Below are 16,357 nucleotides of genomic sequence, written 5' to 3'. Positions count from 1 at the left end.
TCCGGTCACTCCTTGGAATCTGAGCCTGACCAGCCCACTATGTACTGTGGGCAGTGTCCGGTGTTAGCCAGCAGAGGGCGCATGCAGCAAGTGGACTCTTTGAAATCTGAACCCGGGATTTTATAGAGTGAGCCAACATCGCTTCCTTATTTGCAAGTTTTGAGCTATAAAGTGTCATGTTAGTCACCGCAGGGTCAATATAGAGGGGCAGAGGGAAACGGAGGGAGGAGAGTGGTCGGGAGGTCATCCAGTGGGGTAACACACCTAGCATCACCATGGAACAGGAAGTCCGTCTAAAGAGTGCCAGCCATGCCAGGGGAGCAATTTATGGCACACTTGTTGCTCTCTTCCTTCATTATCTTGGGTTAGGGACTAGAGGTGGTCCTCCAGACATACATTACCTGTGATCGACAGTAGACATCATGATCCATGCATTGAGAACCCTTGGCAGGTAATACAAGTGATGCTTCCCGCATACCTGACGTGGCATAGAGAGCACAGATGATTTTCCAGGCATGCATGCCGCGCTAGTGACGCTCTATGTGTACATGGCCTGTGTAAGTAAGAATGAGTAAAGTTCCATCCAGAAATGACCCGTGGAAGACAGCATAAGTAAAGTTCAATGCCTACATGATGCGGGCAGGTAGTGCAAGGGATGCTGCACACATTCTTTCTCTGAAATAGAAAGAGCAAGTGATGCTCCATCCATCCGTTAGGTTGGAATTGATCATACCAGTGATGCTCCTTTCCTACAGTAGTTGTGGTAGGCGGTGTAAGTGATGCATCATTCATGCTGCACCTGTGACGGGTAATAGAATTGGTGTTCCATACCTTTAGTGCCTGTGAGAAGTTGTGTGAGTGCCAGTCCGTTCCTATAGCTCAAGTAATAGTAGTGTAATTGATGCTCCAGTCATACAGCGCCTGTGCTATGTAGTAAAGTGATGCCTCGTGCAAACATGACTGGGAGTAGGTAGTACTTGATGCAATTAACTGGAGTGCATCTTTCTGCCCCTCTGTCTTCCTCTAGGATGAAAGAATTGATTTCCAACGCAGTGATCTTGTAAAAGCTGACTTCCCTGTGATGGGACAGAACAGTCCTCTGCACGGTAAAATATGTATGCCCCTGCCCTGAGTGCCCAACTGTACTGTTATCTGGATCCCTAATATTGATTGTTTGTCATAGGCAAACACGAATCATGCATGTGCTCCATGACATAGACCTGTCTCACAGCTTGCAGTCTTGTTGGACCAGGAGGAGTGCCCAAAGTTCTACCCTCATAGTGGTGGAAGACTGCCGCCGTCACCAAGAGTTAGGCGGCACGAGCGCAGTGGTGGCAGCATACTGTGTAGTGATCAGTAGAAGTGAATAGGTCCGTTTTACCCTCTGTCACTGGAGTGACGCTTACCTTTTTAAAAGTTCTGCTGCTGTGTGCTTAACTCATCCTTGGCCTACATATGGTAGATATGGAGTGCTGCGCAGCACATCAGCAGCGACTCTGTGCTGGGTGTATGTGTGCCTGGGAAGCATAGCGTACAGGGATAGAGCAGTGCTGTGCAGCATGTGTGGTTAGTGCAGGGGGATTGGTGTCACTACAACGCATGCTTTTACATCGCATGCCTTTACAACGCGGTTTTTACATCGCATACCATTACAACGCATAATGCTTTTAGGCGCTGGATAGTGAATTATTTAATTTACTATTCCAACTCCAGTCCCCGTGGATAGCAGGGAAGGTGTTGGATAGTATATTAAATACATTCCCTATCCTAGAGCGCCCCCCAGCGCATTGCGTTGTAATGGTTTGCGTTGTAATGGTTGCGATGTAATGGTAGTGCGTTGTAAAAAATTCGTTGTAAGTGATGTTCCCCGTGCAGGGTTATGCTTGTGAGGAATACATTACATGAGCGATGTAGTGCTGTGCAGTGCATGCACAATGAGCGCTAGAAGGGGCCATCATTGAACTGTTTGTGGCCAGAACATCAAGACTTGTTAAGCCTTAATCCGAGACCCCGTATGCCAAGAGGGGCCACTGTGGTGAGGGCTAATGTGCCAAAGGAGTCTGCCCTTCAGCTGGGAGTACCGTGGCAACTCTGTATGTCAGAAGGGGCTGCTAGGACCCGCACTGCCAGAAATTCGAGCGTTACCTAGACAGAACATTGCAGCTGTGACTGGCGGGTCAAGCCTGCACACCTAGGCCTGTGCCTGACTGATTCCCAGAGGACTGTAAAGGATGCTGCCTCAGACATCACACCCTCACTGGGCTCCCTTGAGGAGAATAGTGACTTACCTTGTCTTCATGGAGTGAGATCTTCTCCGATCACTCAGGCAAGCCAGCAGCGCAGCTCGAGGGAGAGAGCCTGCACCTGTCAGGTGCTGCTGTGTGACCACGGGTAGGCTGACTTCACTGATTAGGATCATGAGAGGACACTCAATGCACCGCTGAATGCTTGCAAAGCCGCCAGAGCACGTAAGATTTGAATTAGATCTATGGTTCCCAGGGGAATCGCTGCTAATGGTGCTGCAGCACCATAGACGCTTTTGGCAAATTCCAGAAGAGTCAAAGGAGAACTTTTGATTACAGTCTATTAGTGAGAATTCCCTGTTATGTTATGTTACGTTATGTTATATTTTAAACATAAAAGACAAAGAAACAGCAAGCTAGATCCAAATCGCACCTCCCTCCTTATCACCAATTCATTTAAAGTCTAAAATGAGATGGCAAAGATGTTGCGTGCACACTCACTGCACCTGATGTTTCAAAAGGTGCGACCCCTAAGAGATCTGAAAAGTTCAGGTAATGTTTGTGAAGTGTACCGCATAATTAGTGTTCTGAAATATTGATCCAATTCAGTTCTGTTTTGTTCGGAATATTCTTTGTTTTTCTTTCAAAAGAAGCAGAACAGCCAACGCGTTTCGTTCACTTCATGTGAACTTCATCAGAGTTTGAATATTATCCTTCAAGGTGTATGTAAAGAATGTAAACAGAAATTGAATGTACGCAATTAGTTCATTTCCGATGAGACCCCATAATATTGTGGGCGGATGCTTTGTCTCACCAATGTCTTAAGAAGAAGGTGGGCCACCCTGATAAGTGCCATTCAATGTTTCGTCAAGCTGTTCCGTAGCGAACTAAATGCTTTGACTCAATATTTCAGAACACTAATTATGCGGTGCACTTCACAAACATTGCCTGTTATGTTATATTATGTTTTGTTTTCTTATGTGTTGTTATGTTAATGTGTAGAATTACAAATAGAATGCTTCTTTTTTAAAATAAAAGTCGAAGGGGTACTTGGCTCAGTTGCTCGGAATCCATAGTAGGTTGGGCCCTGGGACATCAGGAGTAAAAGGACTCAGCTATCACAGGTGGGTAAAGTAGGCCTGCATGCCCTGTGGCCCTCTGAAAGGGGTTCAAACACCCTGCATCAAGCAAGTACCTACTGACTGCCACAGTGCTCTGCTCTAGTCATTGTACAACGCAGGATACTCACAAACAACGAGAGCTGTACACTCCAAGTAGGTGAGATTCCAATAAAGGTGTAACCTACATACATACACGTGGCACCTGCTGGAGATGGCGCACATGCAGTGCTGGAGTCTAACAACAAATATCTTCATAACATTGGTTTTGGGTTTGTGTTACTTTTTGATTTCATGCTTACTTCGCATTTAACGCTTTATTAATACTTAAAATTGTCTTCTTTTCATCACAGATATTGTTTTCCCTTTGGTCGACCAGAAGGCGCTTTAAAAGCCACACTGTCATTGCTTGAACGGGTATGTTTGCGTTTTTGTTTCTGCTAGACTTCCCCTACCTGGTATGGTCATAAGACTATTGGGGGAATTATGTGTTGTGTGTGTGTACTTACACAGTGTGTAATTGCTTCATCCGTCCTTCCCTCTTACTAGGTGTTACTGGATATTGTTTAAGGCTTGTTATCTGCTTTCATGGTGTTCAGACACGGTTTTATATAACATTGCTGGAATTGCAGGAGCATGCTGGACATCCTTGCTTTCTCTTAACAGACTTGTGCTGTGGACTTAGTAAATTACTGTTGTTACACTGTCTGACTACGATCTCAAATATTAATTGAAGTTGACTTACAAAGAGATTTCAAAAAAGAAAATAAACGTGGAAAAACCCCCAGAAATAAGATGCAACTATTCTTTTTCGTCCTTAAGGACGTTGTAATTAAAAACTTTTACCAATTAGTTGTTAATTTCTTAAATTGTCAGTTTAAATAGACAGACACTATGTGAATTCTAACTTAAAATTCTGCATGGCAATGGACATGACACAAAGTGTATTCTAGGGAACGGACACAGTGTAAGTAGAAACAGTTCCCCCATCGCCAACAATAAAAAAACTGGCTGAATTTCACTCGTCTCTTTGGGGATCTGAAAGGCATCTCTGAGCAGTAATTCCACCCAGCTACCTGCAGGGCATCCACCCCAGGCGATCTCACAGCCACCCATCAATAGCAGTGTATCACAGGGAATGTCAGACAATACCACAGATCCCATCAACCTCAAGAGCTACCCTCTTTATATTTATGAGAGTTTTCCCTGCTCCTCGGAGTGTTTGGGATTTCACATCTGGTTAACTATGTATACGTTTAAAAACAGCTCCTCAGAATTGACAATGTCAATCACGTGAGACTCCTAACAATATCCAGCTGTTGACAGTTAACTAAGTACAACTCATCAACCTCCCCCCTGTGAGTTAGCTCCATTGCTTAACTTGAGAAGGTGGTTTCCAGTAGTCGAAACTGGCACTTAATTGTCAACAGCTTTACTTATGAAAGGTTGCTACATGTTGGCGCTGTTTGTGGAGAACAACAACAATTGTTTGTTAATTCAATATGCCTTAAAATCAATAATGCTTGCATCCCAAGCAATTCTTATAGCTTTGGGGGCCTGCAATAGTCTTAATTGTCACACTTTGAACTGTTATTGGTAGAGCAGGCAGGGGCACTGGGTGGTGCAAGCTTCATTGGCCTCCTGACAAGGGGCCTGCCACTTTTACAAATTAAGCACTGATTAACACTGTTCACCATCTAATAGTCCTTAAATAATGCATACCTTGATGCTACTGACCACATAATGCGCCTCAAGCATGCATACGTTGACAAAGTCAACCTTGCAAAACTCCTCAAAGCACACAAGGACATTGCCAGCCATGCCACTTTCATCAAAGCAATCATGTTCTGACAATGTTGATCAGGCAACAAACCTTAAAAAAGCACAACAATTGACAATGTTGACCAGGCAACGCTAAAGGGTACATTAATTGTTGCTAATGTGATGCCCTGTGCAAAGGTGACAAGAGTTGACAATCTCAACCAGGCAGCTCTCCTCAAATATAGACTTCATGTGTTTGCAATTCTCAAAACCTGCATGAGTTGACCCGCTTGATCACTCACACTCTTCAGAGCTTGCATTGGGATGTGTAAACCACAAAATAGTACTTAAAAGGGGCATGCGTTGACAGTCCGATATAAACCTCTCCTTTAAGCATCACTGTGAACACAAGTACTGGAAACTGACACCTCCAATACCTTGATTTATTCTGATGCAACACACTCCAATGGATCCAAACAAATGCCTGCATTGTACGAGTATTATACGACTATTCTCGTGTGCCATCCATCTCTCTTTTATATGGAATGCAATGATGCTTTGACTGAAATCAGCCCATAACGATTTGCAAATGATTGCTTGTTGTATTTTAAAGTTATACTGGGAGAACCCTCTACCGTTCTCCATGTCTAAAGGCAGTACAAATCTGTGTGTCACAACACAGTTTAAATTGCATTTTTACCTCAGGGACTGCCCATTCACAATTGGCTAGTTAATATAGTCATAGTTGAACCATAAGTGACAAACTCCTGCAGGAGTGAGGGTGGTATATGTGGCCAAGCTAACCAGATCCAACAAGCGTCTAGAAGCCCCGAGAACTAGACAAGATGTTGCATGTTCTCCAGAGCTTTCATGTTCCCCTCTAATCTAGTGCCGTAGTAGTGAACTGTGTCACATGACAGCGTCCAGAGGCATTCATTCTGCTGTAATGTAAACAGCTGCCCATAAACTAAGGGACTCAAGGTTGATAATCCACAACATGGGAACAGGGCTCCTTTGGGTTGACATTTAAGGAAATCAAGTTTTAAGGAGATATATCCATATACCAGGAGATCTGATTTGTAAATGGCCCTGTAGAAGGCTTTAGGGATCATGTACTTCAAAGAATTCCTGGAATATTGATTATTTAGAATATTAGTTAATTCAAACAGTGACATTACTTCAACATCTATCGTGTCAGAGAAAATTTGGATATTGTGTGCCAAAAGAAATTAGTTTAAAATATTATTACATAAATTATGGATCCATCACCTACACAGTAATTCTTCAGTATGAAATGAGTACATAACAAACCAAAAGGGAGCTACACAAGAACTGATGGCGCATTGCTCAAGTGACTGTGATTTGTAACACGTAAGTGCACATATAAGGCAGAAGGTCAAGTTTTGACGGTCAGAGAAAATATCATTAGTTTGCAATCTTCTAAATTCACATAGATTACTTATACAAGTACAAAAAGGAGGGTCTCTGTTGCAGTCCCAAATTTGTTAGTGTCTCGGCATCATTATAAAAATAAGGGAGGCCAACATCTAGACAGCTCGTTCGTACCAATTGATAGAGCTACCCATCTGCCAAACAGAAGGATCTAAAGGAACCCAAGTTGGCAGAGTGGATTCAAAGATTGCCAAGGGTGCTAGCTAGTCCACAACACAGGATGTTGATCCAAATGGTAGTGACACATGAGATCAATTAAAAACGAGTATTTAAAAATGTAAAAGTGGTGAATACATTCACAGTGCAGGAGCAATCCCATCTCCAAAGAGAGCTGTTACACATTCTGTGTGAACCTACTTCATCTGGATAAATGCATAGTCTGTGTGTATGAAATTGGGTTACTAGTTGAGAGGAGTGAAACCCTACTCAAGTAGCAACCACAATTCTTGTCAGGGTGAAATACAAATAAACCCGAAATTAAATGAACCTGTGCTTATCCCCATCCATACTAATATTGTAAAGAGAGAGCCCAAACCTTTGAGGTGGGTAATCTCAGTAACCACATAACCAATCACAACACCCAATACAGCGTTGGAAAGGGCAGTTGCAGCAGAAGGACATGGGTTATGCAGACGGCCACCATATACATTTTTTAAAAATTGTTTTTATTAACTTTTCAAGAATCAGTGGTGTTTATCACAATCATACAGTGCAAGACATACAATTGTACCGTAGGACACCATATACATTTAAAAGGTAAATCACCGTGCCAGCAAAGTAGTCCCTTTGTGGGCGTGTCTGCGTTGTGCTGTGGGCTTGGGCTGTGACTAACGCTGGGGGCGTGTGGTACGGCCATCACATCGTGGGCTGTGGGTGTGTGCTGGGGGCGTGACAAATGCTTGGGGCGTGTGTCCGTCCTTCATGCCATGTGAGTCGTACATACAAACGCCAATTACATTGCTGCGCAGCATCAAGGGGCACTCTGGGGGCGTGACACGCTGGGCACATGAGAAACGCTGGGGGCGTGTGTCCGGCCTTCATGCCATGTGAACGCAATTGCGCTGCATCAAAGGGCACGCTGGGGGCGTGAGAAACGCTGGGGGCGTGTGCTACATTCCGCCCTTCATGCCATGTGGGTCGTACATTAATCAGAAGATCGTCTGCTGTGGCCATGTGCTGGGGGCATGACAAACGCGTTCAGCTGGAGGCCTGGTAAGTAACATTACTGCAGCCTCTCCTGCGCGCTGTTACTGAACTCTCTCATTCAACTAAATTAGACACGCCTGCTACCATCAACCAGGGCTCTAGCCGGGCTCAGGCAGCGGATCAGTACACTAATTACACACGCCTGATAACATCAACCAGGGCTGCAGCTGGGCCACAAGTGGGGGAACACGCGCCTGCTAACATCAAACAGGCCTGCATTTGGGCCTCAAGCGGGGGAACACGCAAATGAGCGTGTCTGCGGGGACAATTACTGCAGCCTCTCCTACTCGCTGTCACGGAACTCTCTCATTAAACGGATTTGCCCGCGGCTGATAACTCTCTCATTCAACGACATTACACGCGCCTGCTAACATCAACCAGGGCTGTAGCCGGGCTCAGGCGGCGGATCACTACACCAATTACATGCGCCTGCTAACATCAACCAGGGCTGCAGCTGGCCCTTCTCCATCCCTATTCTAATGAAACAAAAATTTTTGTCTACCGCGAGATTTTAAAATAAATTGCCTTTGCCAAATACACACATTACACACATTCTATTTCATACCCGGACAACGTCGGGACGGGCTGCTAGTGGTAGTATAAAAGCAGTCCGGTTTAACTTGGAGACAATGTGTAAATTATCTATGACGCACACAAACAGTAATAAAGTAAAAAGACAACACAAAAAAAACCACACCAGTTTAAACAAACAGTGTAAGATATAATAAATAATTTGACACCAAAACAACAAACATCTAATCAGTCGAACCAGAGATATGCAATGTTAAGGATTTATGAAAATCAAGAGCTAGGAAGTAAAAAGCTCCAGCCTATGGTTATCTGGTCACATTAGGACGGGGCCAAATCACAGGTTGAATCAGACCGTCATAGAGCATGGTCTGGCTACAGGACTGAGTTCAGTTTGATGAGAAAGTTCTTCTTGGGCCTGGGCTTCAATATGTCAAGTCCTTGTATCAAGATGCGTTGGCCAGCAGAGGAGCCCGTGGTTTGCAGGGCAAATTTCACAGCTGGATATTCCTTCTTATTGGCAAAGTTCACAGGTCCAGATGAGATTTGAAAGTTTGGATCTGAGGGTCCACTATTTATAACTGTGCCCGTTTGGAAGTGGCAGAAGCTTCTGGAGCCCTCCCCCTACAGATGTATCTGGAGTTCCAGCTTTCCTGCCTCCCTGCCCTGGCCCAAGCATGTCAGCAAGCACAAAAGATTATTGTGAAAACCTTTGTGAGGGTGCTGAGTTAGAGTCTTTGTGATGTGCAAGTGTGGTAGGTGACAGCTTTGCCATGCCCGCATCGAGTCAGAGATGGCCCATCTTGCCAACACCTATTCCCCCTTTGCCTCGCTGTTTGGTAGCAATACACAAAGGGCAGCTCTACCTAGACATGTGACCCAGTATACAGGCTGCAGGCACCAAGAAAATGCCAACTTTCTAAATGTCATTTTCAGAATTGTCATTTAAAATCCGACTTTACCATTACAAAGGGTTTTTAATTACAATTCTTTAGAGACCAACTAAACAATTCTACTGGCTTCCAATTGAAAGTTAGCACTAATCAAATGTAATACGGTAACCCAATGTTATTCTATGGGAGAGGTAAGCCTTCCAGTAGTGAAAAACTAGTTTTAAGAGTTTTTCACTACAACGACATGTAAAACTTAAAAGTGCACATCCCACTTTTTAAATTCACTGCACCCTGCCCTCTGGGTTGTGTAGGGGCCTACCCTAGGGCTGAGTTATATGTATTCAAAAGGAAGGTTGAGGCCTGGCAAAAGGATTATTTTGTCTGGTCGAAATAGCAGTTAAAAACTGAACATACAGGCTAAAATGTATGCCTGAGCCATGTTTAAAAGGCTACTTAAGTGGGTGGCACAATGAGTGCTGCATGCCCAATAATTGCACAGGCCCTAGTTACAGGTAGTACACTTTACCGGGGACAAGTAAATTAAACATTCCAATTGGATGTAAGTCAATATTATCATGTTTTAGGGAGCAAGCGCAAGCACTTTAGCACTGGTTAGTTGTGATAAAGTGTGCAGAGTCCTAAGGCCAGCAAAAACGAAGTTAGCAAAAACAAGTCAACCCAGAAAACCGCTTTTTACTGACACAGCATTTGTTCTTAGTCAGCATGAGTACCAAGAAGAGCTTGAATCTCTCTCGAAGCCTGTCCACTATCACTTGGCCTGTATATAGCCACAGCTGGACTTTGCGACAAGGACCATAGCTTCTTCACTTCTTCCACCCAAGTTGGCAGCAAAACAGTGAAGCACTCATAAAAAAATTAGAGATCATGAGAGACAATTAGATATTTCCCAACAAATCCTAGGGTTAACAAGCAGTTGCTGCACTTGGCTGCACACCCCTAAAATGGTGTATTTTCTTTTTTCCTGCGTACTTCCCTGCTGAGCATCATGGCATTAATGAGTAAATGCAGGAATCTATGCAAACATATTGGTAATGCACAAAACGTTTTCAATTTACCAAACACATTACCTTAAAAATGATGGAATTTTGTATGTTTTAAAAAGAATAGCACCAGTTGGACGTATCCTAATCGTGTGTGAAGCTATTGCTGCCTGAGCAAGTCACCCCACAGCACCTACCAACAGTAAAGCTTAATTATTTGACTTCACTACCCACCAAACGGTAACACCTTTAGGGTTCATAAAGGAGTATCTCTTGTTTGAAATTTCAGGGACCGTATGCAAACTGTTCCCAAAGAATCCAGCAGGAAACCACACATGCTATTTATGGTCTTTTCCCCTTCACTGAAGCACATACAAAATGCATGCTTGCTACATAGGCCAATATCTGTATGGTGTGCATTCTTCTTCACCCTTCAATAAAGTGAGGATATCTCTTGCCGGAGCTCTGACCCTGCTCGCAGGCAGGTCGCTCCCCACACCGCTGCCCCCGGTTGCACTGGTGTTTTTTCTGCTGCACTGCTCGGTTGCTTGACTGTTTTTTTATTTTCCTTTTGTAACTTACCTTTCTTTTTTTCCCTTGTGCCCTGCTTGACTGGTTTTTGTTTCCTCTTGTAACTTCCCTTTCTTTTTTCCCTTGTGCCCTGCTTGACAGTTTTTAGTTGTAACTTGCCTTTCTTTTATTTCCTTGTGCCCTGCCTGATTGTTCTGCCCGTCATCCGTTCTTTCCCCGCTGTTCCCGCCACTGCATCCCTGCGGCCAGCCCCCCTGTTCACTCATTTGCCGCCCGCAGGCAGCGCAGCGGTGAAAGGAGCGACCTCTAACCCTGTTCGCAGGCAGGTCGCTCCCCACGCCGCTGCCCCCGATTACACTGGTGTTTCTTCTGCTGCACTGCTCGGTTGCTTGACTGTTTTTTGTCCTCTTGTAACTTGCCTTTCTTTTTTTCCTTTGTGCCCTGCTTGACTGTTTTGTTGTTGTTACTTGCCTTTCTTTTATTTCTTTGTGCCCTGCCTGATTGTTCTGCCCTTTACCAGTTCTTTCAACGCTCTTCCCACCGCTGCGTCCCTGCGGCCCCGCCCCCCTGTTCACTCATTCGCTGCCCTCTCCCGCCTCCCAGCTGCTCCTCCCTCCCTACTCCCCTTATGTGCAAGCCGCGCAGAGCTGAAAGGAGCGACCTCTGACCCTGATTGCAGGCACGTCACTCCCCATGTTGCTGCCCCCAGTTGCACTGGTGTTTCTTCTGCTGCACTGCTCGCTTGCTTGACTGTTTTTTTTCCTTTTGTAACTTGCCTTTCTTTTTTCCCCTTGTGCCCTGCTTGACTGTTTTTTTGTTGTAACTTGCTTATCTTTTATTTCCTTGTGCCCAGCCTGATTGTTCTACCTGTCACCCGTTCTTTCCCCGCTCTTCCCGCCACTGCATCCCTGCGGCCCCACCCCCCTGTTCCCTCATTTTCCACCCTGCTCGCACCTCCCAGCTGCTCCTCCCTCCCTACTCCCCTTATACGCAGGCCAAACAGCGGACGCGCGCCAAAGATGCACCTGAGGCAAGCCCGTCTGCGCCCGTCCGCGCCTGGACCGCACCCAGCGCCAGAACCCCTGGCCCCCCGCTACCGCCACGATGCCCGTCTCCGCTATGATGCCAGCACCCTCCGCGCACTCAACCCTGGACAACAACACACCTGCTTCCTGGCCGCCCCGAAGCGCACCCACAGACCTTTCACATGCCAGACTTGCGGCTTCACCAGCATCCGCCCTTCAAGCCGCCGACATGGAAGGAACCCAACTACCTCAGATGCATCCTCCTCAACACCCACTCCGCCCGCAAACACGCTGTTGAACTCTGGGACCTACTCGACTCAACCTCCCCAGACGTCGCCTTCCTGACGGAGACCTGGCTGAACCCCGCCTCGGCACCCGACATCGCCATAGCCGTCCCGGAAGGCTACAAGATCACACGCAGGAACCGCACCAAAGGAGCAGGAGGAGGAATCGCCATCATCCACAGGAACACTCTCAGAGTCTCAACCAACACCAACGACACCCTCCGCACCGCCGAACACCTGCACTTCCAGATCCACACCGACCCCAACACCACCCTCAGAGGATCCCTCTTCTACAGACCCCCCGGACCCCGACCACAGTTCAGCGACTCCATCGCTGACCTCATCAGCACACACGCCCTCGCCTCCACGGACTACATCCTCTTCGGTGACCTGAACTTCCACCTCGAGAACAACAACAACGCCAACTCCACCACCCTGATTGACAACCTAGCCAACCTCGGACTCAGACAACTCATCACAGCACCCACCCACTCCGCCGGACACACGCTAGACCTCATCTTCTGCCCAAGCCCCCACGTCTCCTTCAACCACACCACCAAACTCCACTGGACCGACCATCGCTGCAGCCACTTCACCTTCAAGAAGCCCACCATGCACCACCGCACCCAACAGATGCCCCGCCGCTGCTGGAGCAAAGTCACTGAAGAACAGCTACCCACCTCCCTAGCCCAGAACTCGCACACCGACCCCACCGAACCAGACACCGCCGCAGCCTCAGACAGTGGATTGCCGACTCTGCCGACTCAATCGCCCCGCTAAAGAGACCCCCCAACAGTCGCACCAGCAAGAAAGCCAGCTGGATCACTGATGACCTCAAGGCGTCCAAGCAAACTTGCCAAAAACTGGAAAAGTGCTGGTTCCGTGAACAAACACCGGACAGCCACGCAGCCCACTAAAACCCCCACCCGCAGACATCATGACCTTATCAGATCTGCCAAAAGGGCCTCCTTTAAAGACCGCTTAGACAACAATGCACAATACAGCAAAGAGCTCTTCAACATCGTGAAGGAACTCTCCAACCCCAGCTCCAACACCGATGACGTCCCACCTTCGCAAGACCTGTGCGACTCGCTGGCCACCTTCTTCCACCGCAAGATCGCAGACATTCACAACCGCTTCAATGCCACAACAACCACCGAGACCCCCAAGACCACCATCCGCACCAGCTGCCTGCTCGCCTGGACCAACATCACCGACGACGACACCATCAAGATCATGAACGCCATCCACTCCGGATCTGCGTCAGACCAATGCCCAAACCACATCTTCAATAAAGCCAGCACAGCCATCGCACCCCATCTCCGGTAAGTCATCAACATCTCCTTCGAAACAGCAACCTTCCTGGAGAGCTGGAAGCATGCCGAGATCTACGCCTTACTCAAGAAACCCAAGGCGGACCCGAAGGACCTCAAGAACTTCCGGACCACCTCCCTGCTCCCATTCCTGGCGAAGGTCATCGAGAAGACCGTCAACAAACAACTGACCCACTACCTCGAGGAGAAATGCATCCTGGACCTTTCCCAGTCCGGGTTCCGGAGCAACCACAGCACCGAAACTGCCCTCATCGCCGCCACCGATGACATCAGGACCCTGCTAGACAATGGAGAAACAGTGGTCCTCATCCTTCTAGACCGGTCAGCCGCCTTCGACACAGTCTATCACCACACACTACAAACACACCTCCATGATGCCTGGATCCAATAGAAGGCCCTGGACTGGACCGCCTCCTTCCTCTCCGGCAGAACCCAGAGTGTCCTCCTTCCCCCGTTCCGCTTCTGAAGCCACCGAGATCACCTGCGGCGTACCCCAGGACTCATCCCTCAGCCCAGCGCTGTTCAACATCTACATGGCACCACCCGCCCACATTGCCCGACTGCACGACCTCAACATCATCTCCTATGCAGACGACACCCAGCTGATCCTCTCCCTCACCAAAGACCGCAAAAACCAACCTTTACAAAGGAATGAAGGTCGTAGCCGAATGGATGAGGAACAGCCGACTGAAGCTGAACACGAACAAGACGGATGTCCTCATCCTCGGATCCACCCCCTCGGCCTGGGACGACTCCTGGTGGCCGACTGCACTGGGAACAGCCCCAACACCCACCGACCACGCACGCAACCTTGGGGTCATCTTCGATTCCACCCCCTCCATGACTAAACAGGTCAACACCGTCTCTTCCTCATGCTTCAACACCCTCCGCATGCTTCGCAGGATCTACAAGTGGATCCCCACCGAAACGAGAAGAATGGTCACCCAGGGCCTCGTCAGCAGCAGACTGGACTACGGAAACGCCCTCTACGCAGGAGCCTCGGCCAAACTCCAGAGGCAGCTGCAACGCATCCAGAATGCCTCTGCATGCCTGATCCTCGACATCCCTCACCGCAGTCACATCACACCCAACCTGAGAGACCTGCACTGGCTCCCCGTCAGCAAAAGGATAACCTTCAAGCTCCTCACCCACGCACAGAAAGCACTCCACAACACCAGACTAGCGTACCTCAACAGACGATTCAGCTTCTACACCCCCACATGCCATATCCGCTCCGCTGACCTCACCCTCGCCACAGTCCCCTGCATCCAAAGAGCAACCTCCGGCGGCAGATTGTTCTCCCACCTCGCCGCCAAGACCTGGATCGCCCTCCCCGCCCACCTACGGCAGACCCAAGACCTGCTGACCTTCAGAAGACTCCTCAAGACCTGGCTCTTCGAGCAGTAGCTGCTCCCCCTACCCCCAGCGCCTTGAGACCCTCACTGGTGTGTAATGCGCTCTACAAATGTCATGACTGATTAATTGATTGATTAAATAACCGTCCAATTTTAGTGTCAAAAGCAGTCATTGCTGTGCTTGTCTTGAGAACAGGCAATGAACTGAAACATGCCCCATGAAAAGTCTATCTCATTGTGTTTATTCCAGCAATCACTGGCACAGCGAGGCAGGTAACAGAATAGGTGTGATGCTAGTCGCAACACAAAAAAGATGATGGACGGAATGCTGAACAATGTCAAACATTCACCCCAGCAGAGTGTACCTAAATCCATTTGTTTTCTCACAACTCCATTGCAGATTGGACCCAGCCATATGTAAATCAGTCTTGACCTTGCTCCCCATGGGAACAGTCCAGCCCGAATGATGCTATTCACCATGCCTTACAGTGCCAAGTAGAAAGTCAACAGGAACATTCTTGTTGTGTTTACCTGTTTACCACTCATTTCACCCCTCTTGAGGTAGCTGTCAGTAATCTAGAATGTAGTAGCTTCCTAAATGTGTGACCTTATGGGATCCATATTGTTAAATACCTCTATTTTGAAAAAGAAACTGTGAGAAATTATAGGTTGACTACGACTTGTACATTTAAGGCATACTTTTCAAGACTATTAGATGCTGTTAGCTGTAAAATCTATGCATGTCGATTCGATATCCCTGCACTCTTCCAAGGTAGCTAATGATGACGTTTCATGTCCCTTGTTTATTATATGCACAGGTGCTGATGAAAGACATTGTTACTCCCATAGCCGAAGAAGATGTCAAGAAGGTGCTTGGCCAATGCCTGGAGAAGGCTGCTTTGATTAATTACACGCGCCTGACGGAATATGCCCGGATAGAAGGTGGGTGTGGCGGCAGTGGCTGAGAGTTAAACCTGCTCTCTGTAGACCGCTTAGTTCTTTCTATCTCGCAAACCTGTGCCAGGGCAGGGGAAATGTCTCATTAAAATCCCAGCTGGTGCTCTTGCCGCCTTTTCTTACTTACTGCCTTAATTTGCCGCTTGGGACGGGTTTTTGAATGGGAGTTTAAGGATTAGCTTTTCTCGCTCCTTCGTTTCCGACGACAAAAAGGTACTTTATTCCTGCGACTTAGCTCGCTGTGCAAAGGCTGTGGGCTGGTTCAGGTGATCCTATTGTGGAATGTCCTCGACAACAAGAGTTCGCTGGCGAGAAATGACTCTTAGCCGCTCACAAAATATGTTTATTATGCCCCAACACTTTTCAAGCTTTCAAGATTCTGGAGTAGTGATCGATGTTAGTGTGTGTATGGCATGTGTGTGTAGGAAGCTTAATATTATTGTTGCTTTCCGTTTATGACCACTAATTTAATGCAGTGAAAACATACAATAAATATAACTGTGCAGGATGGGTACATTTGGGAACAACTTTACAAAAGTGAATAATCGGACAGATGTTTTGTGTGTGTTAATTGCCTGGCGATTAATACAATAGGCTGCATTGTTGAAGCATTTATCTTTTCTGATTGGATGGGCTGGAGAGATGTGCTGATTAAGATATTGGGCTAGA

At 47.2% G+C, this 16,357-nt stretch overlaps 1 protein-coding gene across 5 annotated transcripts in view; it reads left to right on the top strand.

Annotated features, from left to right (window-relative positions):
• The window catches only part of CADPS2 (calcium dependent secretion activator 2), a 2,489,915-nt gene that overhangs the window by 1,726,549 nt on the left and 747,009 nt on the right, over window positions 1-16,357 (top strand). For all 5 annotated transcript variants that reach the window (XM_078680818.1, XM_078680809.1, XM_078680789.1 and 2 more), the window contains exons 15-16: window positions 3,715-3,778; window positions 15,550-15,673. In XM_078680818.1, the coding sequence (XP_078536944.1) occupies window positions 3,715-3,778; window positions 15,550-15,673 (188 nt within the window). The remainder of the gene's footprint in view (window positions 1-3,714; window positions 3,779-15,549; window positions 15,674-16,357) is intronic.

This window comes from Lissotriton helveticus, chromosome 1_1 (genome assembly GCF_964261635.1).
Source record: "Lissotriton helveticus chromosome 1_1, aLisHel1.1, whole genome shotgun sequence".
Lineage (NCBI taxonomy): Eukaryota > Metazoa > Chordata > Amphibia > Caudata > Salamandridae > Lissotriton > Lissotriton helveticus.
This window is presented reverse-complemented; position numbering and strand designations above follow the sequence as displayed.